This window comes from Rhinopithecus bieti, unplaced genomic scaffold (assembly GCF_001698545.2).
Source record: "Rhinopithecus bieti isolate Rb0 unplaced genomic scaffold, ASM169854v2 scaffold_34968, whole genome shotgun sequence".
Classification (NCBI taxonomy): domain Eukaryota; kingdom Metazoa; phylum Chordata; class Mammalia; order Primates; family Cercopithecidae; genus Rhinopithecus; species Rhinopithecus bieti.
Genome location: NW_016814942.1, coordinates 333,303 through 358,780, shown reverse-complemented (window position 1 = coordinate 358,780; position 25,478 = coordinate 333,303). Strand labels below are relative to the sequence as shown.

The 25,478-nt window shown below is 53.2% G+C and overlaps 1 protein-coding gene across 5 annotated transcripts in view; it reads left to right on the top strand.

Moving 5' to 3' along the window:
• GATAD2A (GATA zinc finger domain containing 2A) overlaps positions 1-25,478 on the top strand; it is a 128,147-nt gene that overhangs the window by 93,164 nt on the left and 9,505 nt on the right. For all 5 annotated transcript variants that reach the window (XM_017852726.1, XM_017852728.1, XM_017852727.1 and 2 more), the window contains 5 exons: positions 20,158-20,290; positions 20,433-20,564; positions 22,159-22,248; positions 23,644-23,775; positions 23,941-24,108. In XM_017852726.1, coding sequence (XP_017708215.1) covers positions 20,158-20,290; positions 20,433-20,564; positions 22,159-22,248; positions 23,644-23,775; positions 23,941-24,108 — 655 coding nt within the window. The remainder of the gene's footprint in view (positions 1-20,157; positions 20,291-20,432; positions 20,565-22,158; positions 22,249-23,643; positions 23,776-23,940; positions 24,109-25,478) is intronic.

Below are 25,478 nucleotides of genomic sequence, written 5' to 3'. Positions count from 1 at the left end.
GGGTGAGGGAATGAGAACTCTGTGAATGGCCACACCTCGCTGAGGATGTGTTTATGTGTGCCTTTTCTGAGGTGTCAACTCTTTCTGGATTGTCAGTGGTCCAGGATGAGACCTGCTGTGTGTCAGGTACTGTGCTGGAGTGGTGGAGAGGTAATCAAGACAGGATCTGATTTATGCATCTATTTTTTGGAAGACCATGTCGTGAAGGAAAGTGCAGAGGTCTTGGAAAGAAGGACTTGCCATTGGCGGTGTGGCTCACCGTCTCCATTTCCTTATTTCACCTGGGAGGAGACTGGGCTGTGGCTTCCGTGGTCCATGGATTGGGCAGACTTCAACACAGCCTAGGTGGATGTCTGCAAGTGTCCTCCTGTTAGTGGCATGTGGCGTTCAGGCAGCTCTTGTGTCTTCCTCTTCGCTCCCCACCTCCTCTTGTACCATGAGACTTGTCTGCTGTGGGAAGCAGCACATGGACCAAAGGCCTGGCCCATGGTGTGGACAGAGCAGGCTGGGATGTGTGTTCCTTGGCCACTTTGGGGCTCAAAGTAGCATCTGTGCTGTTAGATCTGATCTTGGCTTTAGTTCTTTTTGGTCTTCAGCTCCCTGGTCAAGCACTTGTGGCCAGTGACCGTAAAACGCACTGGAAATGCAGTCTGTTTACTAGGCCTACAAAGCCAGTCACAGTTGTTGACACTGGTGTCCTTGATGACAATTAGAATCATTGCTGTTGTATTTCTTTTTAGAATTTGACAGTCACCAAGCGGGCGGTGGGGTGGCGCATCGGTGTCACTTCCCTGCCCAGAGAATGCACTGGGTGATCATTTGATGTGAAGACAGGTCAGGCCGCCTACCACGGTGAGCATGCGTGCCCATCATTAAAATGTATGTTAGGCCGGGCGCGGTGGCTCACGCCTGTAATCCCAGCACTTTGGGAGGCTGAGGCGGGCAGATCACGAGGTCAGGAGATCGAGACCATCCTGGCTAACACAGTGAAACCCGGTCTCTACTTAAAACACACACACAAAAATTAACCCGGCGTAGTGGCGAGCCCCTGTAGTCCCAGGTACTTGGGAGGCTGAGGCAGGAGAATGGCGAGAACTCGGGAGGCGGAGCTTGCAGTGAGCCCAAATCTTGCTACTGCACTCCAGCCTGGGCAACAGAGCAAGACTCCATCTCAAAAAAGCAAACAAACAAACTAACTAACATAAAAACTAACACTGTCAAGCCTTCCAAAAGCAAAAACAAAAAACAAATCAGAAAGTAATGTGATACTGCTTCCTCCTGTACATCCAGCCACCCAGTTGTCCAGAACGTGGGAGTGTGGACAGCTTTGTTTTGTTCTGTGCCAAAATGGGGCCAGCTGCAAAAGTGTGCATTGGTTGCCTAATTTTTCCAAGATGACTCTGAGGATTGTGGATAGAGTCCTTGCTGTTTGGGCAGATACTTTTACAGGGAAGGGGAGGAGGGTGAAGTCGACACCAGAATTGCTTCCCCTCCCCCGCCACATGAGCATGGGGCTCCCCTGGTATGCCCGAGTCGATGAGTTCTGACTCACGCATGCACCTGTGAGTCAAACCCTGATTTAGGTCACAAACTTTATCACTGCCCACAAACCTTACCATCCCACTCCAGAAGGACCCTCACACACCCCCAGCCCTTCCTGTTTTGGTGCTTCCCCTCATGAGACTGATCTTGCCTCTTTTCCGGTTTTCTGGGGATGCACTCACAGAGTCAGTGCTCTTTGGGGTCCGGCTTTCTTCTGAGTGTTTTGGGATTTGCCTCTGATGTGTATTGGTGTGCCTCTGAGTGGTGTGCACAGGACACTTCTCACCTGTCAGTAGACATCTGTGCAGCCTCCAGTTTGGGGCTGGTGTGAGCACCCACTGCTGTGTAGGTCCCTGCAGATGTCTCTTTGTAGGCACGGGTCAGCATTTCTCTTGGTAAACACTTGGGTTGAACTACAGGGTTACAAATTGTGTGTGTGGTTAGTCGTTTTAAAGAAATGACTAGGCTTTTCCCCCAAAACGGTCTGTGCTCTTCACACTCACAGGCGTGGCAGTCCAGCACACCATTTTCACTTGTTCTCAGTCTTTATAGTTTTAGCCACTGGGTCTACAGAGAGGTCGGGGTCCAGACTGTGGCATACATGTGTGGCTGTGTCTTAAGCCCATCACCCTTGCCCCTCTGAGGGAAGCACGAGGCCAGGCAGAAGATCCCACTGCCCCTTGTGCTAGTCAGTCACATAGCAGATGCTTGGACAGTCATTGGTGCCACAGAACCCCTATCATCATTGTGTTGGCTGCCTGTGTATGGGTGGAGGGGGTGTCTTCACAACGATGTGCAGAGCTGAGCTTCTACCCCCTGCTCTCAGGACTATGCCTCCCCACAGCTGCGCCCGGCCCGCCGGCCGGCTGTCTGCAGGAATGCACTCCTTGAATGAGATGGACGATGGACTAATGTGGCACAGCTGTCGACATGAGGGCTCGGGAAAGGGCTGGGTTCTCACAGCCCAGGGCCATGGTTTGTGGGCCTCACACTGACTGCCTCCTGCAGCCCTCTTGTCAGGGATTGAACCCCTAAATCCCTCATCGGGGTGCCAGAGCTCTGGAAGTCCCGCAACAAGAAGGCTTTTTCGCTTCGTGTGACCACCGGCCCGTCCCAGAGTCAGGATCCAGACAAGGGGCTCCAGGGTGGGTTACTCTGTGGGCGGCTCTCTGGAGCCCCCTCCTCCGCTGCTCCAGCCCCTCCCCAGCACCTGTTGAGGGCTGGCTGCTGCCTTTCACTTGCTAATTCTCTGTCTGCTGCTGGGCAACTTCCAGGAGAGGCTGGGTGGCCCCAGGGAGCGCCTTCACCAGCTCCGACTAGAAATCCACAGCCTACGGGCATTTCTTAGCTGCTCTTGGGAACTGAGAGGTATGTTCCCTTGGGAATCTGTTTGTGTGCTCCCTTCCCTGCCTTAGCTGCTGCCCCTCCAAACCTCAGTGGCCACCGTCTGTCTCCTCCTTGTTCTCTGTGTCACCCCTTTCCTGCAGGTTCCTCGTCCCATTTCCCTTTATTTGGGACTCTATCTAATCCCAGAAATGCTGAAATGTGAGGGGTCCGCCTGTACTTCTAAGAATCGTTAGATTATTTAGGGGCACCAGGATAATAGACTGCACTGTTTCTAACTCCCCAAGTCCTCAGCTCACATGAGGGCCGTAGCACGAGCCAGCCTGGTGCCAGGTAAAAGAGCATCGCTCCTGGTCCTCCTTAACTTCCGGCTTCTCCAAGGTGTTGCCAGCTCTTTGTTGCCTTTAGACGCCCTCCTCTGGTCATGGAGGGGACCTCGGGATCCCTGACTTTGAAATGGGGCTTCTCTTTTGGACAGTGCAGGCTCTCTGGGGATATTATCCTTTGGTGGTTCTGGCAGAAAACCAGAGGCCACACTTTATATGGACATCGAGGTAATCACCAGTAAATGCTTGACCTTCTCTGTCTGAACTCCTCTCACACATCTGTAAGTTGAGCAGATTTGCAGATTAAGCAGACCTCTTCCTTCTTTTTAAATGACTTGCTTTCTGTTTTGGTGCTGCGGCTTCTGATATCTCCTCCCAGCGTGTATTCCTGCTGTTGTCCTATTTGTCACTCACTGACAGGCTGCTCTTCTGTAACTGATGCCCCAGCTGCTGTAGCGGGTTATTTGAATGTCCCATCCACAGGGACAAGACAGGGAGGGTGTCTGATCAGCACTCCGCTGTGCCCACTGAAACTGGGTTTAGCTTTGTTGCTTTTCAGTCTGCAGCCAGTTTCCCTGCCATGCTGCGAGCTGTTGCACTGAAACCAACCTGGAGGCTACGGGGCGGCTTCTGAGTGCTCCTTAGGCCGAGAGCCAGTCCTGTCCCTCATGGTCCCCTAACCTGGTGAAGGAGTGGAGCGAAGGGCAGTGGGCGCCGGGCCTTGGTGGTCTCTGTGCAGAACAAGTAGAAACAGAGGAGTGGATACCTGAGAACCTGCAGGGGCATGTGGGATCCCGGGTGGGACAGGCAGACATCACACCCGGGGGTTGGTGTTTTCCCAGTTAGCATAATGTGCCCCTGGAAGAAAAGAAAAGGCTACCTGGTTAGAGAGATCTTTCTGAGGTTTTTCTTCTCTCTCTCAAGATGAGCATGTGAATTATAATTTGTGAGCCTGAGGGGGCAGCTGGTGGTAGAAAAAAAGAACGTGGGTGTCTGACAGCTTGGATCGTCCATTTACTGAATCTCTGTGTGGCCTGGGACAGTCTGCCCCCACTTTGTGAATGCCTCTTGTCTCCTCTGTGAATTGAGGCTCCACCATAGTGTAAAGTCACAGTGCTGATGGGAAGAACCCTCAAGAGAGGAAGGCAGGGTAACGCCTGAAGCCAGGCTGAATCAGCTGTCTTTGGAAACGCTGAGTTCCCTGTGACTGAGGCTCGGGCGCATGCCACTGTTTTCCCTGGAGGGTGGGAGACGAGGGAGGGGACATCTGATGGGTGGAAAGATGGGAGACATACCGGATGTTGCCATGTGCCCCCTTTGCTTGGGACCCATGCCATAGGACTGCAGATTTTTAGAGCTTATATCTTTTAAATTGTTGTGATGTAATCAAATTGAAAAGCTTTGGGGGTTCATGGGGCTGAGACTTGATGCCATGCAGAATTCCTCAAGGCAGGGCCCTGATAGCTTTCATACAAAGAGCATTCTAAAGAGAGCCATCAGTCCAGGCCTCCAGGAGACTTGGCGTATCTGCAGGCAGTATGGGAAGAATGGTCTGAGGGCACTCTCTAGGGGACTGCGACCCAGAAATCACGGTGCACTGGGCACAGGGGTCAGAGTCTGAAGGTACACGGTGGTAGGAGCAGAGGCCAGAAAAGTGGGCTGGGATAGATTGTTGGGTGCAGGAAGGGTGGAACATAGAGTTGGGACTGGGCCTTGGGTTCGGGACCCCCTTCTGGAGAAGGGAGAGTTGATACTCTGAGCCTGGGTGGAGCCCAGGATCTCTCAGGCACTCAGACGGGAGAGAGGCGGCCCACTTGCTAGAGAAGGAAGGAGATTCCTAGTCCCGGAGACCAGCAGTCTAGGGGCAGTGGGGCACAAGATTCAGGATAGTGTCCTCACACTGAGGTCCTGGGTGACCTGGCCAGCCATGTTCCTGTGTTTGATCCATAGCCATAGGGCGACGCATGCTTTCTGTGACTTAGGTAAACATAGAGGCTGTACAGTTGCCACATAAGGCCGTGAGAACCTTAAGGTGACCAAGTTTTGTTGGCTGATGATTAAATATCTGTGGGGTGAATCCTATTAAATTTTTAGTACTTCTCACTTTTCAAAATACAACTTTGGCAGCAAAAAGAAAGTTACATGGGCCATGATATATCAGCAGGACAGGACCCAGGATCCCAGCCTCTGCACTACTGTCGGGGCTGCCAGAGAAGGGAAATCCTTTTCCTGAAGCACTGGCACCTCCCGTTTTCCATCTCTGGGCCCCAGACAGCGGTTGGTTTTGTGGGATATGTCTGTTGACATTTACTGTGTTAGAAAATTTGAAAATTTTGGCCAGGTGCAGTGACTCACACCTATAATCCCAGCACTTTAGGAGGCCAAGGTGGGCAGATCACATGAGGCCAGGAGTTCGAGACCAGCCTGAGCAACAATGGCAAAACCCCATTGCTACAAAAAAAGTAGCTGGCTGGGGTGGCGCACTTCTGTAATCCCAGCTACTCGGGAAGCTGAGGCACAAGCATCACTTGAACCCAGGAGACAGAAGTTGCAGTGAGCTGAGATCACGCCAGATCGCGCCACTGCACTCCAGCCTGGGCGACAGAGCAAGACTCTGTCTCAGAATAAAGAAAAAAAATTTCAGCCTAGGCAACATAGCAAAACTGTCTCTACTAAAAATCCAAAAAAATTGCAGAGAGTGGTGGTGCACACTTGTAGTCCCAGCTATTCGGGAGGTTAAGGTGGGAGAATCACCTGGGCCTGGGAGGCAGAGGCTGCAGTCAGCTGAGATGGCACCACTATACTCCAGGCTGAACAACCTGAGTTGAGACCCTGTCTCAAAAAAAAAAAAAGAAAAAAACCTATTTATTAACTCATTTAAAGATGACTATAATAGACTTGTGACATATTAACATAAATAACTTTTTATTAAAAATCTATTTTGCAAATCTCTTTTAACACTCAGCTTACTAAGAATAAGAAGGCAGCTGCTAGGTTCCCATGGCTGTGTCTGTGTCCATCCTCTTGCATTCATTGTGAGGGTTTGAAACATGGTGAAGAAAATATAACTAGCATGGAGAAGAGGTTAGAGAGTGGAGGGGTGTTTCCGTAAGCTTTTCGGATCGTTGTGCATTTCCTCCTGTAGTGAGAAACCAAAATCCAGAGTGGCAAGTCGCTACCGGTGAGTTGGCCCTTAGACTCTGAAACCTCATCATTGAGCTTTTTGTACGTGGTTACGTTAAAATCCATGGGACTCTTGCACTTTTAGTAGAAAAACCTATTTTTAAAATTAACTTTTAATTTTAGAATAGTCTTAGATTCACAGAAAAGTTGCAAAGATCAGTCCTGCAAACCCCACCCTGGTCTCCACATTGTTAACAGACAACAGAACATGTGTCACAAGTAGTGAGCCAGGGTCTGTATATTATTTTAACCAAGTTCATACTTTATTCTGATTTCCTCAGTTTTTTCCAGTTGTCCTTTTTCCCTTAGGTTATATTTAGTCCTTGCGTCTCCTTAGATTCCTGGACTATGACAGTTTCTCGGACTTTCTTTGTTTTGGGTGACCTTGTCAGTTTTGAGGAGCAGAGGTCAAGTGTTCTGTAGAACGTCCCTGCATTGGGATTTGTCAGATGCTTTTCTCACAGGCAGGTGGTTGATTTGGGGGAGGAAGACCACAGAGGGTGAAGTGCTCTTCTCGTCACTTCGTATCAAAGGTACTGCTGGACTTGACTGAACGATCATCTGGGTGAGGTGCCATTTGTCAGGCTTTCCTACTGTAAAGTTACTCTCCCCGCCCTCCCCCAGCTCCACCCTTTCCATACTATCCTCTTTGGAAGGACGTTACTATGTGTGGCCCACTCTTTTTTTTTTTTTTGAGATGGAGTCTCACTGTGTCACCTAGGCTGGAGTGCAATGGCATGATCTCAGCTCACTGCAACCTCTACCTCCCGGGTTCCAGTGATTATCCTGCCTCAGCCTTGTGAGTGGCTGGGACTACAGGAACTTTAGAGACAGGGTTGTTCACTAAGTTGGCTAGACTGTGGTCTCAAACTCCTGGCCTCCCGTGATCCACCGGCCTCAGCTCCCAAAGTGCTGGGATTCCAGGTGTGAGCCACCATGCCTGGCCACACAGCCCACTCTTGAGGGATGGGGACTCATGCTCACCTCTTCAAAGGTGAACTGTCTGCATAAGTTATTTGGGACTCTTCTGCCTGACAGTATTATCTTTTCTTTCCCTGAATGACATTTTACTCACCTATGAGTTTGTAATACCATTGAACGTTGGAAAATAGTAGTTTACTGAGTTATAGAGACATTTCAGATACACGTATCATCATTTAGTGTCACAAAATCAGATTTGTCAATGTCACCACCTATCCGTTGGGAAGTTGTTGAGCTCACAGCAGGTAGCAAATACAGGTTTTCCAAAGTTCTGAGTTTTGATTATTGGAAGCTCGTACTTTATCACTGGTACCAGATACCCTCGGGTGTTTTTCCTGAAGCACCAGGCTTTGCATGAACGCTCAGGTGTGTGCTTCTCTTCATGGTGCCATTCCACTGGAGTATGCAGCAGCAGGGCTTCATCCTGTTGTACTTTGTCATGGGATACCACAGAGGCACTAGTCAGAGGTGAGGTTTAATCACATTTCATGACTGCCCCCTGAGGTGAGTGGCGTCCCCTTCTGCAGATGAAGAAACTTGGCCTCATTGAGGTTTGGTGAATGGGCCAGTCCCCCCAGTACCTGCAGAGGTACACCCAGCCCCTCAGTGGTCCTCGTGGGTCACCAGCGGCCACTCTGCGCAGAGCAACTGGAGCAGGTCTGATTGGGGTGTAGGTGTACCTAGCTGGCTAGGAGGATGGGTGCAAGTGATGGTGAGCTAGCCACTTGTGATGCAGATGTTTAAAAGAGGGGCAGGAGGTTTCCAGACACAGCGAGCACTTTCCATTCATTGAGAAAGTTTGTGGTCGTTTCAGAAGCAGTGTGTGTTTCATCTTTGTGGCTTTCATGCACACAGGTGACTTCTCTCTCCCTGTGTATTGGTGAGGAAGCTGGCATCTCTCCCAGGAGATGCCTTTCAGTTCATTTGCTGTAGGGAGTCCTTCCTCCACCCTGCTTGAGGAGTTCTCACCATGTTTCCTCCCTGGAGGAAGGTGGGCCTGGCATGGGTGCAGGGACCAGCGTCAGGAGGGGTGCTGCGGTCAGTGGCCAGGGTTTCCCCTCCTCTTTGTCCTTTACTATCCCCACACCAGGCCCTAGGGAGCCTGAATTCCTGAGCACCACAACCCCATCCCACCCCTTCCAGCCGGCGTTGGCCCACTTACAGTGTGAGTGTCTGCCACCACTGAGTTTTGTTTCTTTTCTTTTTTAAAAGACGGGGTCTTGCTCTGGCTCCCAGGCTGGAATGCAGTGGTACAATCATAGCTCACTGTAGCCTCCGGCTCCTGGGCTCAAGTGATCCTCCTGCCTCAGCCTCTTGAGTAGCTGGGACTACAGGTGCTTGCCACCATGCCCAGCTTTTTTATTTTTCAGAGATAGGGTCTCACTGTGTTGCCCAGGCTGCTCTTGAATTCCAAGGCTCAGGTCATCCTCTCACTCAGCCTCCCAAAGCACTGGGATTGCAGGTATGAACCATCGCACCTGGCCATGTTTTGTTTCTGACCATCCCCTGACTCGTCTTGTGATTTGGGTAAGTTATCATTTCTTGATAGAGTCTGAGGGCCACATCTGTGTCCTCACACTGCCCCCTCCTTTGCACCTCAGGAACTTAGCTTGTGGATGCTACTGGCTGTCCAGGATCCTTCAGCCATAAATAAGGGTTCACTATTCCAAAAACGACATAGTGGGGCTCAGTGGCTCACGCCTGTAGTTACAGCACTTTGGGAGGCTGAGGTGGAAGGATCACCTGATCCCAAAAGTTTAAGACCAAGCCTGGGCAATACGTAGTGGTTCCCATGTCTACCAATAAATAAACAGATTAATTCGCTTGGTGTGGGGGTTCATGCCTATAGTCCCAGCAACTCAGGAGGCTGAGGTGGGAGGATCACTTGAGCCCAGGAGGTCAAGGCTATAGTGAGCCGTGGTTGTACCACTGCACTCCAGCCTGGGTTATAGAGTGAGACCCTGTCTCAAAAAAAATAAAATATGACCGAGCGCGGTGGCTCATGCCTGTATCTCAGCACTTTGGGAGGCCGAGATGGGCAGATCCCTTGAGCCCAGTAGTTTGAGACCAGCCTGGCCAACATGGTGAAACCCTGTCTCTACTAAAAATAGAAAAATTAGCCAGGTGTGGTGGCAGGCACCTGTAGTCCCAGTTACTTGGGAGACTGAGGCAGGAGAATCACTTGAACCCGGGAGGCAGAGTTTGCAGTGAGCCAAGATCATGTCACTGCACTCCAGCCTGGGCAATAGAGGGAGACTCCTGTCTCAAAATAAAGGTATTTGATGACCTGAATTAGTAGCTGCCAGTTACATGGGGCCTATACTCTCCAACCCCACATCTCCTCTTTTGGGTTCCCCCAGGGTCCTGGCACAGTGAGGGGTCCACACAGGAGCTCAGGTGCCGTAGGAGCCCAGGTTGTCTGCAGGTCCTGCTGTGTGACCTTCGGAAGTCATGTGGCCCTCCCTTAAGATTGTCCCCTGGACTGGGAACTGGGGGTGATGATGGAGCTGTGGAGAGGATTATGTGGAAGGGCGAATTTTGGTGGTTGGCCTAGGAGTGGCCATCATAAAGGCCCAGCAGGTGTTTGCTTGGTTTTCCAAACCTGAAAAGTTAGCCTTTCAGTTCTTCGATTGTAGTCATTTCCAGTGCATGTGTCTTCCTGTATTTCTTTTTTTTTTTTTTTTTTTTGAGACGGAGTCTTGCTCTGTCGCCCGGGCTGGAGTGCAGTGGCCGGATCTCAGCTCACTGCAAGCTCCGCCTCCCGGGTTTACGCCATTCTCCTGCCTCAGCCTCCCGAGTAGCTGGGACTACAGGCGCCCGCCACCTCGCCCGGCTAGTTTTTTTGTATTTTAGTAGAGACGGGGTTTCACCGTGTTAGCCAGGATGGTCTCGATCTCCTGACCTCGTGATCCGCCCGTCTCGGCCTCCCAAAGTGCTGGGATTACAGGCTTGAGCCACCGCGCCCGGCCGTCTTCCTGTATTTCTAAGCAGAGCATGCTGAATTTGATGTGGCCTCCCTCGTGGTGTCAGCTGCTAGCAAGGTCGGGCTGCATTGGCCTCCGTGGGCGGGTAGAGGCTGCTGGCCCACATGAGCATGGTATTAGGGTCTCCTGGGCTTGTCTCTACCACCCTCAGCCAAGCCATTCTGCATGCCCCCAAGACTGGCCCCTGTCACAGTGAGGTCCTCTGGGCCTCCCTGGCTGGGCCCTTTGACTTTAGGGGCTGTTGCATTCCTAGAAGGCGTTCTGGCAGCGTGGGCTGGCCGCCTCCTGGCTGTGCTTGATGCTGGGGGCGAGCACTGCATGGGGCTCCTCTGCTCTGGCTGGGGACCTGGGACTGCTCCCTTCTGTACTGAGGAAAGGAGAGTGGGCAGGGATGGGCTCACAGGTCTTGGCCAGCCACACAGACTCTTTCTCTCTTTTTCCTGAGCTCTTTAGCCAGCGCTGTGGCAGGGCTCACCATAATGGAGTCCCAGAGCGGTCGTTGAACCTAACGTCTCCAGGAAGAATGATGGCTGGGTTTCAAAAATCCCATCTTAGCCGCTCACCTCCACGGCCTCTGTGGCAGAGAAGCAGAATGTGTTCTGTCTTCCTGGGCCCCACAAAGCAGGCTCCGGGCTTTTCTCTAACATCCCAGCCAAGAGGAGCTCAAGTTACGGGGCGGGAGGAGTGTGATGGATGCTAAGAAGGGAGTTGAGGGATCCGCAGAGGGGCTGCGGGTGGGGGTGGGGTGGCTTGGGAGGATACCAGATAACCCCCAGGAGTTCTTCAGTTTTTTTGTTTGTTTGTTTTTATTTGTTTGTTTGTTTGAGATGGAGGAGTTTCTCTAGGAGGAGTTGCTAGGAGGAGTTTCGCTAGGTCACCAGGTCGCCTAGCATGGAGTGCAGTGGTGTGATCTCAGCTCACTGCAAGCTCCGCCTCCCAGGTTCATGCCATTCTCCTGCCTCAGCCTCCCGAGTAGCTGGGACTGCAGGTGCCCGCCACCATGCCCAGCTATTTTTTTTTTTTTTTTTTTTTTATTTTAGTAGAGACAGAGTTTCACCGTGTTAGCCAGGATGGTCTCGATCTCCTGACCTCGTGATCCGCCCGTCTTGGCTTCCCAAAGTGCTGGGATTACAGGCGTGAGCCACCGCGCCTGGCCTAGTTCTTCAGTTTTGGGGCACTGCCTGTGTCTGGACAACAGAGTTCCCTTTCTATCAATTGAGTGAGTGAACACCACCCCTTGGGAAAGGAAGGAGAACTGTGTGGGGTCCCAGTGAGCAGCACCCACCCCCAGGTTGCAGTGAATGCTGCCAGAATTGTATGTCAGCACACCCACTACACAGGGGCCTGCCACACAAGATATTGCCGGGACTGGCCTGGGCAACATAGCGAGATTCCACATGTACAAAAACTTTAAAAATGCAGCAAGCCACGATCGTGCCACTGTGCGCCAGCCTAGGCAACAGAGTGAGAGTCCCTGTCTCAATACCAAAAATGGAAAATGGAAAAAAGTTAGCCAGGTGTGGTGGTGCGTGCCTATGGTCCCGGCAGCTTGGGAGGCTGAGGTGGGAGGATCACTGGAGCCCAGGAGTTCCAGGCAACAGTGAACTATGGTTGCACCCCTGCACTCCGGCCTGACAGAGTGAGACCCTGTCTCTAAAAAAAAAAGTTGCTCAGTGGTAGAACTAACTTGGGGAACTGATGATAACTGTCCTTATTCTCTGTCATAGGATTTTTCTGGGAGTGTTTCTTGAAGGCAGGTAGAGAGACTGAATGAAGCATGAGGAATTGCTTTCTGGCTTAACTCACTTCACTCCAGGTGCAGCCTGAAGCTCAGGTGCCTCTCGGCCTGCAGACTTTCTCCTTCTTTTCCATGGGACCCTCTACACGCGCTTTCATTGTTGGGCAGCTCTGGTCTCCCACCTGACCTTCCTAGAGCTGTTCTCATCTTGAGTCTGCAGCTGTCCGGGGGGCCTCTGTGTAGCTGCTGCTGGTCCCTCTGTCAGGGGGAGCTTTAAGGCTCCGCGGGTAGTTACTTGGGTAAACCCTTTCTTTTTTTTTTTTTTTTTTTGGAGACGGAGTCTCGCTCTTTCGCCCCGGCTGGAGTGCAGTGGCCGGATCTCAGCTCACTGCAAGCTCCGCCTCCCGGGTTCCCGCCATTCTCCTGCCTCAGCCTCCCGAGTAGCTGAGACTACAGGCGCCCGCTACCTCGCCCGGCTAGTTTTATTTTGTATTTTTTAGTAGAGACGGGGTTTCACCGTGTTAGCCAGGATGGTCTCGATCTCCTGACCTCGTGATCCGCTTGTCTCGGCCTCCCAAAGTGCTGGGATTACAGGCTTGAGCCACCGCGCCCGGCCGGGTAGACCCTTTCTTTACCCCTTCTCTTTCCCTGCTTTGTCCCAGGGTAGCATCTGAGGGAGGAAGTGGAGTTACAGTGATATGGGTTAGCTCCCCAGGGGCCAGGCTGGGCCATAGACTCCATTAGCTTAGTGGTTTAAAGCAGCGAGGTATTGACGTTTTTCAGTCTGTCGGTTCTGCTGGTTGGCTGGTCCCGCCCAGCTGGGCACTGCTAGTGGGGCGCTCTGGTCTTTGCAGTTGCACGTCAGCTGGGCTGGGTGTCCCCAGTGGTTTCATCGCTCACATGTGATGGCCAAAACAGCTGGGACTGGCTGGACCAGTCTCTGCCTGTCTCCATCTCCCCCATGTAGCGGAGGCTAGCGTGGGCCTCTGACCCCATGGTGGTTTGGGGCAGTCAGACCTCAGCTCTCCTAGAGCAAGCATTCCGAGGGCTCAGGCAGAAGCTGCAAGGCTTCTGTGACTTCACCTCAAAAGGCTGCCACGTCACTTCCTCTGCATTCTGTAGTTCGGGAATTGAGCCATAAAACCAGCCCAGGTCCAGTACTACGGGGCCTGTGAATAGATGCAGCCAGAGCCTATGGCCTCCTCAAGACTACAGAGATGGGTCGGGGGGTCTTGCAGAGTCTGGTCCGGTGTCCAGGGTTTGTCAGCCATAAGTATTAGGGGCTCCTTTTTCATATCCACAAAAGCGCTTGGATTCAAAGAATAGGAGTTTGGCTTCCAGGGTCTGTTACTTTACAAAGACACATGAAGACACACAATTCAGAAATCCTTGTGAGTGGGTTTCCCTTTCCTCTAGCAGCACAACATCTGTGTGCACGAGGGAAGCAGCTGCCCACCGTGCAAGGGGGTCCATCAGTCTGCGGCGTGGCTCCTCCTGAACTCACAGCCCCCACCCTGGAAACTCCACCAAGGCAAGAGGAGGAGGTGGGCCCTCCCCAGCCTTGCCAGGCCCCCAGCAGACCCAGTCTGCCCTTGGGGAGTTTGTGAATGCTCAGGTGTCACATTTCAGGACTTGTTTACTGAGATTGTCTGCTCTGTACCAGGCTCCCACTCTCTCCTCAGAAAGCGGTCAGGTCAGGCACATGTTTCAAGTTTACTCGTTGCTGTCGCTCCCATCTGGGAGCTGCAAGGCCGAGGCAAGGTGGCCTATTTGCTGCCCTTATCTTCCCAGTGTTGGGGACCCCAGGAAGTACTTTCCTCTAAGGCCCTACAATCTGAAAGAAGGCCGGGCGCGGTGGCTCAAGCCTGTAATCCCAGCACTTTGGGAGGCCGAGACGGGCAGATCATGAGGTCAGGAGATCGAGACCATCCTGGCTAACACGGTGAAACCCCATCTCTACTAAAAAAAAAATACAAAAAACTAGCCGGGCGAGGTGGCGGGCGCCTGTAGTCCCAGCTACTCAGGAGGCTGAAGCAGGAGAATGGCGTGAACCCAGGAGGCAGAGCTTGCAGTGAGCTGAGATCCGGCCACTGCACTCCAGCCTGGGCGACAGAGCGAGACTCCGTCTCAAAAAAAAAAAAAAAAAATCTGAAAGAAAATCACTCCTGCGCGCTCCTAGCCCCTTCAAGGTTGCATCCTGTCAGAGCATCCATCAGGCTTTGGGAGTCCGTGGTGCTGCTGCCATCTGGGTTTTTGGGGCTGCTGCATGTGGGCGGTTGGCTCTGAAAAGGCAGCATGTGATCTGACAGCAGGATGCTTCCACCCCACCAAATGACAGCCCTGGGGGCAGCTCCTGGCAAACAACTCCATTTCTTTCTCCGAGTTGGGAATGGGACCTGATGCAGGGGACCCAGGCTGTTGGGACAGACCTCTCTCTCCATCCTAGGGGCATGCAGGGTGGCTATGAGTGCTGTCAGGAAGGTCACTGTTCCCGAGGCCTGAGCTGAGCATTTTCAGATCAGCAGGGCTGCCTGATCCCCCTGCACCCAGCCAGCTGTCTAAGGTGCCCGAGCCTCCTCAGCACTGAAGTCTCACCTCACCAGGCAGCCCTGAGAGTCTGCGGGACAGGGATTCCTCTCCCCTGCCATGCAGAAGCCATGGAGAGGGAAGTGTCACTTGTAAGAGGCAGAACCAAGTGAGACCCAGGTGTCTTCTGACTCACTGGGTGAAGGCTCTCTCCACAGCCTGACTTGCCTGCTGCTGTTTGAAGTCCAAAGCTGGGCAGGGGTGGCCAGTGAGCTCCAGGCCGCAGCTTGCTAAAGGAGCTACTCCACAGGGAGGGTGTGGGTTCAGGGCTCAGCACCCTCACACGATGGGCTCAGCCAGCCTCTTACCCTATCCCCAGCCATCATGGACTTAGGAGGAGATTCCTGGCTCTGAGGACATGGGGGCTTGCCCCCTTCTCTGGGGCTATGGTATCACCCCAGGGCTGGATACCCCCTTGCCCTTTGTTCATCTGGTCACCCTGGGGACACGCTGTCCCTTGTTGGGAGCTGAGGCTGTGCCACAGAGTGAGGCCATAGGTCCCTGGGTGCTGTGCCGGTGCCACACCCACCTGAAGGAGGTCATGATGGCCCCCAGCTCAGGGTGCAGGAACCTGCTTGTTAGACAGGTGCTGACATGTCACCCTGCAAGGCAGGGGGAGGGAGGGCTCATCTTCACAGGGGTGGGGTGGGGTGCGGTGCAGGGAACCAAAGGCACTTAGACAGGCTTGCTGGGCCAAGGGTGGGAGGGCCAGTCACTGGGCTGTTGGGGGGCTAAGGAACAGAAACCCCCCAGCCAGCCCCTTAGGAAGCTGGGGGGTTTCTGCTTAGATCTGCACTCCCCCAAGTGGAACCCCGAGTTCTGCTGTGACCTTCACCTTGGGGCATGGGGACAGGGCCGGGCAGGCTTCCTGAGGCATGTTGAAGAGGGATGTTCTGCAGACAGAACACGGCCATGCCGGGCCATGTCTGTGGGCCAGGCCCCAGGAGGGCGGGGGATGTTAACAGCTTGGTTCGTGTCGGGTAGGGCCTGGTGAGCCCAAGATGAGTGTTTGCACAAGGGACAAGTGGGCTGGCAGGACTGGTGTTGGCTCTAGCAGAGCCCTCATCCCTCCTTTACACACAGCCAGCAGCCCACTCTGCTAGGCCTGAAAGAGGTGAGGAGGAAAGGTTCTAGCGGGAAATGGTTATGTGGCTGGAGAAGGCATTGCTGGGCCCTGCCTGTCTCCCCGAGCCAGCCTGGAGGAGGATTTCTTATCCCAAGGCCTCATTGGGCCGCAGGTCATGGTCATCCCCAACTTCCCTAGTGTGTGCAAGACTTGGGGGATCTTGCTGAAATACAGACTGATGAAGTAGGTCTGGGGCAAGGAGGACATGCTGCATTTATACAAGTTCTGGAGAAGCTGCCCGCTGCTATGGCTGTGACAGCGCTGGTCAGACATTCACGGGGCAGCCCCAAGCCCACCTACAGCCTCGCCCCCACCTGCCCCTTCCCTTTGTGTCTGACCTACCTGGTAGACTGAACCCTAAGGACAGAGCCTCCTTTTATCCAGGGGTTCCTCCCCACTGCCTGGTGCAGCACCTACTTTTTAAATGAGCTCTCAGCAGATGTGAGTGAGGAATGAATGAATGAATGAATGAATGAGGGAGAGGGGGATGAAGTTTGCCTTCCCTGCATACCAGGCAGGCCCATTCAGAGAACCACAAAGGTCCCAGCCTCCAAGGACGGCTCCTTCCCGGCACTGGCTGAGGGAACACTAAATATTAACCACGTACTGGCCGCTGGTTGCCGGGCAGCTGAAAGCCATAACCTTGTGCTGTGGAAGTGGGATCGTGTCTCAATTTAAGTTTATAATCCCGGCCTCTCCTCCAGGAAGTTCTGTGGAAGTTCCTGGCAGGTAACAGAATTTCTGTGCTTGTGAGGTCAGGGCTGGTACCAGCGGGTGGGGGAGTGGGGGTGGTGCGTGGCAGGGAGCGGGTGAGACCATTTACGCTGATAACAGCCTGGCCTGCTTCCAGGGATTTTTGTAGGTCACATAAAATCTCTTGATCAGTGTGTTTTACATTAAGGCTTCTCAAGATGGGCAGGACGGGCTTATGGGATTTGTCCTGAAATACCACATCACTTCCAAATAAATTTGGTGCCTGGACGGCCGCTGTGGAGTGAATGGCAGACGCTGTCCCTGGGCCACGATGCCATCCCTCTCAGCTTGCTGGGCTAGGTTTCCACTGCTTTTATTTACTTCAGACAGTTTTCATAATTAAATTTTTCCCTGAAATAATGCCACCATCATTTTGAGCCACATGCTTTTTTTCCTGAATTTTATTTTAAAAGTCCTGAGACTCTTAAAGCCCCTCTCCTTTAAAAGTGAGCTTAATAAAGTTTTTCATTTTAGAAACTTAGAAGGGCCTGTGTGTGGTGTGTGTAGAGGTGACTGGAGCCTGTGGTGCAGCAACAGTCCCCTGTGGGCCGGCGCCACACAGGAAGTGCCTGCAGCTCCACAGCCCTGGGGTGAGCCTGGCGCCTCCATTTTCTGACAGCACCTGAACCCTTACCTCCCTTCTCAAAATGAAGGCTGCGTGTCACAAACCGGTTGGAACTGGCCGTTGCCATGGTTTTCACGTTGGAAGGCACAGTTAAAGGGTCATGTGACCAAGGAGGGAAATGCCTTTGTCACATGACTTTTTGGTGGCCTGATTAGCATACAGGAAGTTCACTCCCTGCTGGCTGCTGGGATGCTGAGTGATCATTGATGGGTGGTGACATCATCTCTTGGATGAGTTATTGATTAGTCGCAAGCCAAGATGGGGCCAGGAAGCACCGTGGTCAGAGCAGCCCACTCAGGCAGCTTCAGCTACTAGGTGGTCTGGACCCTTCCCTCAGGCAGATTTGAATTTTATTAGACATCTCACCTCTGGAAGAACTTCACGCCCTCAATAAGATGATAAGAGGTGTTAAGTCCCTTAGAGCTTGGCTGTCATTTCATTTCAGCTCGCGCTGGCCCAGAAGTGTGTCTGTAACTCTATACGGGATGCTGCCTTGGGCCCCCGCTACCCTGTTCACTTTGGAGCCCACCTGGGTAGAGGCCAGCCGCTGCAGCTCTGTGCTGGAGCCTTGGGACCACCTGCCTCTGAGGTGCTCAGTGTGTGTACACGTCCAGGGAGCCTGGAATTAGAGCCCTGAGGTCACCTTGAAAGTCGATCTTGGGCGGCATGGGGCCGGCAGCAAGGAGAGACATGCTGGCGGTGTGCTAAGACCTGAGTGAGGTGTTCTGGGTTACTTTAGAAACAAACTGCCCAGTTCTGGGCTTCAGAATGTGGGGTGATAACCCCTTGCCTGGGGGATTGTATACTTTGAAATCATACCTTTCTGTCCATGTCCAGGTCTCTGGTGAGAACCTGGTTGATCAGGGCTAGGACCATCGTTCAGGTACAGCTGCCACATAGCTCTGGTAGGTGGAATTGGGAGGGACAAGAGGAGAGCAAGTAAAGCGGTTCCTGAGTCCAGCATCTGGTGAGTCCAGGGTAGCCTTGGTGAAGCCTTAGCCTCTGGTGCTCTGTGTCCACCATTCCCTGAGGACGCAGCTCCTGGACTTGAAGGGGACCTCAGAGGTCCCAATGGCTGCTAGAGCAGAGCCACGTTCTTCATCCTAGCGATGCTCCTCAACCCTGCCGGAGTCTGATTATGAACTGGACCCAGGCAGAGCGAGAGCCCGGACAACTTTGAGCTGCAGCTCCCAGTTAACTTTGTCCGAGTTTGTTCCCTGGGTCACAGTGCCACCTAGAGGATGCGTTCTGTCCTTGGCTGGTTTTCCTGCTGACAAAAAAACGGACCTGATTCACTTGGATGAAAGCACAATGAGGCTGAGGTGGGCGGATCACCTGAGGTCAGGAATTCAAGACCACCCTGTCCAACATGGTGAACCCCTGTCTCTACAAAAATACAAAAAAAAAAAAAAAAAAAATTAGCCGGGCGTGATGGTGCACGCTTGTAATCCCAGCTACTCAGGTGACTGAGGCAGGAGAATCGCCTGAACCAGGGAGGTGGAGGTTGTAGTGAGCCGAGATTGTACCACGGCACTCCAGCCTGGGCGACGCAGTGAGACTGCATCTCAAAAAAATAAAAAAAGTACAACGAACCCAGATCTTCAGGGACAGTTTGCCTTGTGCCGTCAGCAAATGGAGCTGCTTGGTTGGGGACAAGTGCTGTCTCTGGGACTTGCGTTGGGTCAGCAACACCACAGCAGGTGTTCGGCCCTGCACCTTCAGTAGTGTCAGCTGTACACATACATCCTAGAGGATTGTTCACAGGAAGGGGAAAATCAGACTGATGTGTTCCTGCCTGGGTCAACTGAAGTGGGTGCCACGCGCACTTATCTTGGAGCCTGGCCCGCAGTTAGCACAGAATGAATATTGACTGTTTCCCGATTCTGATGAATAACAGCAGCTCATCAGCCACACTCTTAGATGTTTGTGACCGTATTTTGACAAAATAACAAAAAAGGAAAGCCTGCAAGTACTTCCCTGATTGTCCCCTGGTGCTTCTCAGCTGGTAGTGAGATGCTGTGGGCCGACAGTGAGAAGGGAGGAACAGGCCTCAGGTCAAGTTCACAGGTAGAAGTGAATTCCCCAGACCATGGCAAATTCATTAGAAAGAAAAGTGTGAGGGCTGGAATCATGATGAACTGTCTCATGATGCAATTTTGAGCTGGAACTTAGGGAGTGGGCAGCAGGGTAACAGGCAGAATGACGTTGGCATCCACGTGGAGCTGGAGGCAGCCAGCCAGAAACCAGTCCATGAGTAGATCAGGCCGGTGGAGAGTCTCTGGTCTTTGAGAGAACTTGTGTCCTAGTCAGTTTCAAAACAGATAGTTGCTGCTGCCACGTGGGGCCTAAGAAGGGCCATCTAGCACTTGGTGCCACCTTGTGAGCAGGCTGGCAGCCTGTGGATACACCCCTTGATCTGGGGACAGGTTGGCTGCCAGGTGTGAGGGCTGTTGGCCTTCCTGGGTGGAGAGAGAAGAAGGTGGTTCACACAGGGAGCTGGGCTCCTCTTTAAGGGGTTTCCACCATGGCCAGGGGCTGCCGCTGGTGGTGAGGCACACACATGCCATCAGACCCAGCATGCTTAAGCCCCCACAATGGCTAACACTGAGCAGGACCCCAGGATCCAGAGCCGAGTGTTTACACAATCCGAGGCACACGGTAGAGGGAGCAGCCATGTTTTTCAAAGTCACCATGTCACGTTCAGGGGCATATACACCCTCAGCCCTGGCGACATGGCAGCAGGCACTAACAAGTCCCTACTATCAAGGTGCCCACCTGGGCACTGGGATTGGGTGCCCTATGACGGCGGTGAGATAGAAGCAGGCAGCCTGGGTACTGTGGGTAGGGGGTTGGGTGTGGAAGATCAGGGCAGACAAGCAGCCAGGGAGGTTCACCTCCCTGCCATGTGTCCACAGGGGTGAGGCACAGCTGTCAAGGGCACTCTGGTTACTACTGTCTCCGCCCCACAGTGACATGAAATCCGAGAGGAGACCTCCCTCACCCGACGTGATTGTGCTGTCCGACAACGAGCAGCCCTCGAGCCCGAGAGTGAATGGGCTGACCACGGTGGCCTTGAAGGAGACTAGCACCGAGGCCCTCATGGTGAGCCATGTGGTGGCACTGCCGCCGGAGCCCCACTGTGCCCTTCCCACTCATGACACCCTTGGGTGGAGCTAGTGACGGCAGGGCCTCTGCTTCCCACCAAGGATGCTCCCCCTCAACCCTGTTCCTCTCGCCCCTGCAGAAAAGCAGTCCTGAAGAACGAGAAAGGATGATCAAACAGCTCAAAGAAGAGTTGAGGTTAGAAGAAGCAAAACTCGTTTTGTTGAAAAAGTTGCGGCAGAGTCAGATACAAAAGGAAGCCACTGCCCAGAAGGTGCGTGCCTGTCTCCCCTCCTCGCTGGGCCAGCAGGAGTCTCTGGCCTTGCCTTGATCCCGTCATCAATGTCAGGGGCCAGAAAGGTGAAAGGGCTTCCTTGAGGGAGTATAGAGCAAGGTCCCGCTCCCCTGTTTGTGGACTCCAGTGTGCATTTTGGATTTAGCTTAGGAGATGTTAAAGTGAATTTCAGTCTAGAGTAATCTGGATCTGAGGGTCTAAAGCTCACTATTTTTTTTTTTTTTTTTTTTTTTTTTTTTTTTTTTTTTTTTTTTTTTTTATAATTTTTTTTTTTTTTCTTTTTTTTTTTTTTTGAGATAGAATCTTGCTCTTTCACCAGGCTGGAATGCGGTGACGCAAATCCTTGGCTTACTGCAACCTCCGTCTCCTGGGTTCAGGTGATTGGCCTGTCTCAGCCTCCCGAGTAGCTGGGACTACAGGCGCGTGCCACCACAGCCAGCTAATTTTTGTATTTTTAGTGGAGACAGGGTTTCACCATGTTGGCCAGGATGGTCTTGATCTCTTGACCTTGTGGTCCGCCCACATGGGCCTCCCAAAATGCTAGGATTACAGGCATGAGCAACCGTGCCCGCCCTAAAGCTCACTTGGACAACAGGTGTCAGGGAAGTGGAGCACAGATGTCTGGTGCTTCTGGAAGCATGTTTCTGGGTGAAGGGCTCGGTGCAGAAAGGCCGCCTGCACTGTGGGTGCAGGGGATGCCCCAGTCTCTACTGTCCTCCCTCCTACTGTGTGCATCTCAGTCCCCTCCCAGCTGGACGTGTGCTGAGCTGCCATGGATCTCAGCCCCAACTCTCGGGAGGGTCCTGCTTTCTGTTTCTTCTTCCCTGGAGCCTAAAGCTCACTGTTGCGCTGCTTCTAGATGCAGGTGAATGGGCAGCGAAGTTAAATTTATTTTGTTGGGCTTTTTGAGTACTCTGTTCTGGGAAACTCCTACCTTCCGAGTACTTTAGTAATTGCCTCAGTGAACCAGAAAGTAAGTGTGTCCTGGGCAGCAGGAGCTGAAGGAAGGACAGGACTCTCCCTGCTCTGACGTGGGGGTTTGTTTTTTGAAACCCCGCCCCCCCGCACACCTCACACAATTAGCAGGTGGGTTGGAAAGAGCCTGCCTGTTTCTTTTTTCTATTTCTTTGTCACTTGCTGAAAACTCATTGAGGGACACCAAGTCTGTCACTGACCCTTCTCTAGTGGAACATGCAGCTTTAAAAAGTGCCCAGAGTCACTGTTTTCTCACTGAGATTGATATCTTCCTGCCTGGGCCGTGGGTCCTTTGCCTCAGCGGCACTGCCACTATCAGCCATTCTGTCCCCTGGAGGGCACAAGTGGGTGCCGGGACACTGAGTGGGTGTTAGGGAGTGGCCAGGAAGTGATGCTGAGAGTAGTGGGTGGGGCTGCTGGAAAATCTCTTCTAGGCCCATGTAGAAGTTGTCACCTCCTGCTGCAGACAGGGTCACTTTCAGCCGTCAAGCAGAACCTCTGAGAAGACAGGCCTCTGTGGCAGCATTAAATCTTGGCGCCTCCGTGTGGGGAGAGGGCCAGGTGGCCCCTCACCTCCTGGTGTCCTGCTCTCTTACAGCCCACAGGTTCTGTCGGGAGCACCGTGACCACCCCTCCCCCGCTTGTTCGGGGCACCCAGAACATTCCTGCTGGCAAGCCATCGCTCCAGGTCAGTGTCCCCGCTGTGTCTCAGTGGGTGCCCTGCTGGCACTGCTGCTCTCAAGAATAGGCTCCTCGGGCTCCCAAACAGCCCTGGTCCAGGTTCTGCAAGAGGTTGCCCTTTCCTTCAGAGTAGGCTGGAGTGAGGCCCTCCAGTCCACAGCCCAGGGGAAAAAGCATACATGCACTCTCTAAGCCCCACGGCCCAAAGTAGGCCGCTGTTGATGTCACAGACAGAAATCATGGCCAACACTGGAAGGGGGCCCTCCACTCACTGGAGAGTGCCTCTAGCAGGTCTGATCTCCCTTCATGTTGACTCTTCCAGCCAAGCAAGCCTCCTTCCAGGGCCTCCAGGTGCGGGGCAGAGTCTTTCTCCCAGCCATATGGCTGAGGTCGGAAGAGGCCCTCCTGCCCCTCCCTCTCAAACAGGCCTGAGCCCCCAACTTGCTCTAGGGGGTGACCATCCCCATCCTGCCATGGACCGGCCAGTGTCACGTGAGAATGAACTGCCATGTTGGTGGGACTCACTCAGAAGTGAGCCCAGGTTCGCACGGCTATGGTTGGAGTCCTATTCCTTGTTCCAGTGTTTAGAATCAGTAGTCATCTTTACTAATTTTGTGTTACACATTCGCCTTGTTAGTTTGTTTGAGACAGGGTCGTGCTCTGTAACCCAGGCTGGAGTGCAATGGCACAACCTCAGCTCACTGTTGCCTCTGCCTCCTAGACTTAAGCCATCCTCCTGCCTCAGCCTCCCAAGTAGCCAAGATTACAGGCGCACACCACCATGCCTGGGTAATTTTTCTGTTTTTTGTAGAGATGGGGTTTCACTGTTACTCAGGCTGTTCTCAAATCTCTGGGCTCAAGAGATCCACCCGCCTTGGCCTCCCAATGTGTTGAAATTACAGGCGTGAGCCACCACCCCCAGCCAGCTAGCTAAATATTTTTTTTTTTTTGGTTCCGAGATGGAGTCTTGCTCTGTCACCCAGGTTGGAGTGCAGTGGTGCGATCTCGGGTCACTGCAACCTGCAACCTCCGCCTCCCAGGTTCAAGCAGTTTTCCTGCCTCAGCCTCTTGAGTAGCTGGGACTACAGGCATGTGCCACCACGCCCAGCTAATTGTTGTATTTTTAGTAGAGATGGAGTTTCACCATGTTGGCCAGGCTGGTCTCAAACTCCTGACCTCGTGATCTGCCTACCTCGGCCTCACAGAGTGCTGGGATTACAGGCATGAGCCACTGCACCCATCCATAATTTTATTTTTTTAACTTCTCTGCTACTTAAAAAGAAAAAAACCAAATAAAAAAAACTGGTATGTACTTTCATAAAAGCAGTAAAACTGCTTGCTTTAAAAAAAAAAAGGGGGCGGGAGGGGTCCATGAAAATCTGGGTCTTGGTGTCGTTGGCAGACCTCTTCAGCTCGGATGCCCGGCAGCGTCATACCCCCGCCCCTGGTCCGAGGTGGGCAGCAGGCGTCCTCGAAGCTGGGGCCACAGGCGAGCTCGCAGGTCGTCATGCCCCCACTCGTCAGGGGGGCCCAGGTAAGCAGGGCTGTGCACACTGGGGAGACCTGGCAGCCTCAGCAGTTGTCTACCTCGAAAGTAGGGCCCTTCCCAGTCCTTGGGGCCAAGGTGCCTGTGCCTTCCGGTCCCCCTCCATTGTTGATCTCAGTCAGATTTCTTGTTCTTCCCACCCTACCCCAACAGCAAATCCACAGCATTAGGCAACATTCCAGCACAGGGCCACCGCCCCTCCTCCTGGCCCCCCGGGCGTCGGTGCCCAGTGTGCAGATTCAGGGACAGAGGATCATCCAGCAGGGCCTCATCCGCGTCGCCAATGTTCCCAACACCAGCCTGCTCGTCAACATCCCACAGGTAAGGGCTGCGCCGCAGCGGGTGAAGGAGAGTGTGTGTTCCACCTGTGACTGCTCCCCTTGGACCCAGGTTCTGGGGCACAGTAGTGTCTCCCCGGGCTGTGTGGCATGACCTGCCTTGCTCCCTCAGAGCCAGGCAGGGGCTTGGACTTGAGCTCCTGGGGACCATAGGGCTGTGTGGGTCATGGGCAGACTTGCTGTCCAGCACAGGTGGGCAGCTGCCGAGAGGGGCAGTGCACCGACCTGAGCTGAAGGTGGGGTCTGCTCACCAGCCCCATGGCCGAGGAAACACCACGTGGCACACAGCAGGTTTAGGGGGATAGTCGAAGCCCAGGAGAGGCCAGTGATGGGCCCGGAGATGCCTTGGGGTGCACTGGAGCCCATGCCGCCCTCCCAGCAGTGGCTTCTTTCGATCTCCTCCTCAGCAAATGTTCTTGTGTCACCAGGCGCGCCTATTCTTAGCCACACGTCCCTTCACCTCTGTACAGAGTCTCTGAGATGGGGAGGGTCTGTCTCCACCCCCTGGAAGTAGGATGGGAAGAGCAGGACCAAGGGGCAGGCAGGCTGGAAACAAGCGCCTTGGCTGACAGATAAAATTACCGGGTCCGCAGGGGCTTTTGCTGGTGGGCGTGTTTGCTCTTTCTTCCTTCTTTGGCACAGTTTGTTCTTGCTTGCCTGCCCTCAGACAAGAGCAAGACTCTGAGCAGTGTCCCTGCCTGCTTTTGAAGGTCAGGTTCGAGTGTAGAGAAGATGGCTAGTCCTGGACTGACCCAGGCAGGTAGTTTCATACACCTGTGAAGTTTTTTTTTTTTTAGAGACAGAGTCTTGCTCTGTTGCCCAGGCTGGATGTAGTACAGTGGTGTGATCAAATATCTTTATTTTGAGACAAGAGTCTTCCTCTGTTGGTTAGGCTGGAGTGCAGTGGTGCGATCTTGGCTCACTGCAGCCTCCACCTCCCAGGAGATACTCCTGCATCAGCCTCCCGAGTAGCTGGGACTACAGGCACCTGCCACCATGCCCAGCTAGTTTTTGTATTTTTAGTCGAGACAGGGTTACACCATGTTGGCCAGGCTGGTCCTGAACTTCTGACCTTAAGTGATCTGCCTGACTTGGCCTCCCAAAGTGCTGGGATTACAGGTGTGAGCCACCACATCCTGCCCACCCATGAACTTTTTTTTTTTTTTAAGACAGAGTCTCGCTCTGTCGCCCAAACTGGAGTGCAGTGGCCAGATCTCAGCTCACTGCAAGCTCCGCCTCCCGGGTTTACGCCATTCTCCTGCCTCAGCCTCCCGAGTAGCTGGGACTACAGGCACCTGCCACCTTGCCCGGCTAGTTTTTTGCTTTTTTTTTTTTTTTTTTTTTTAAGAGACG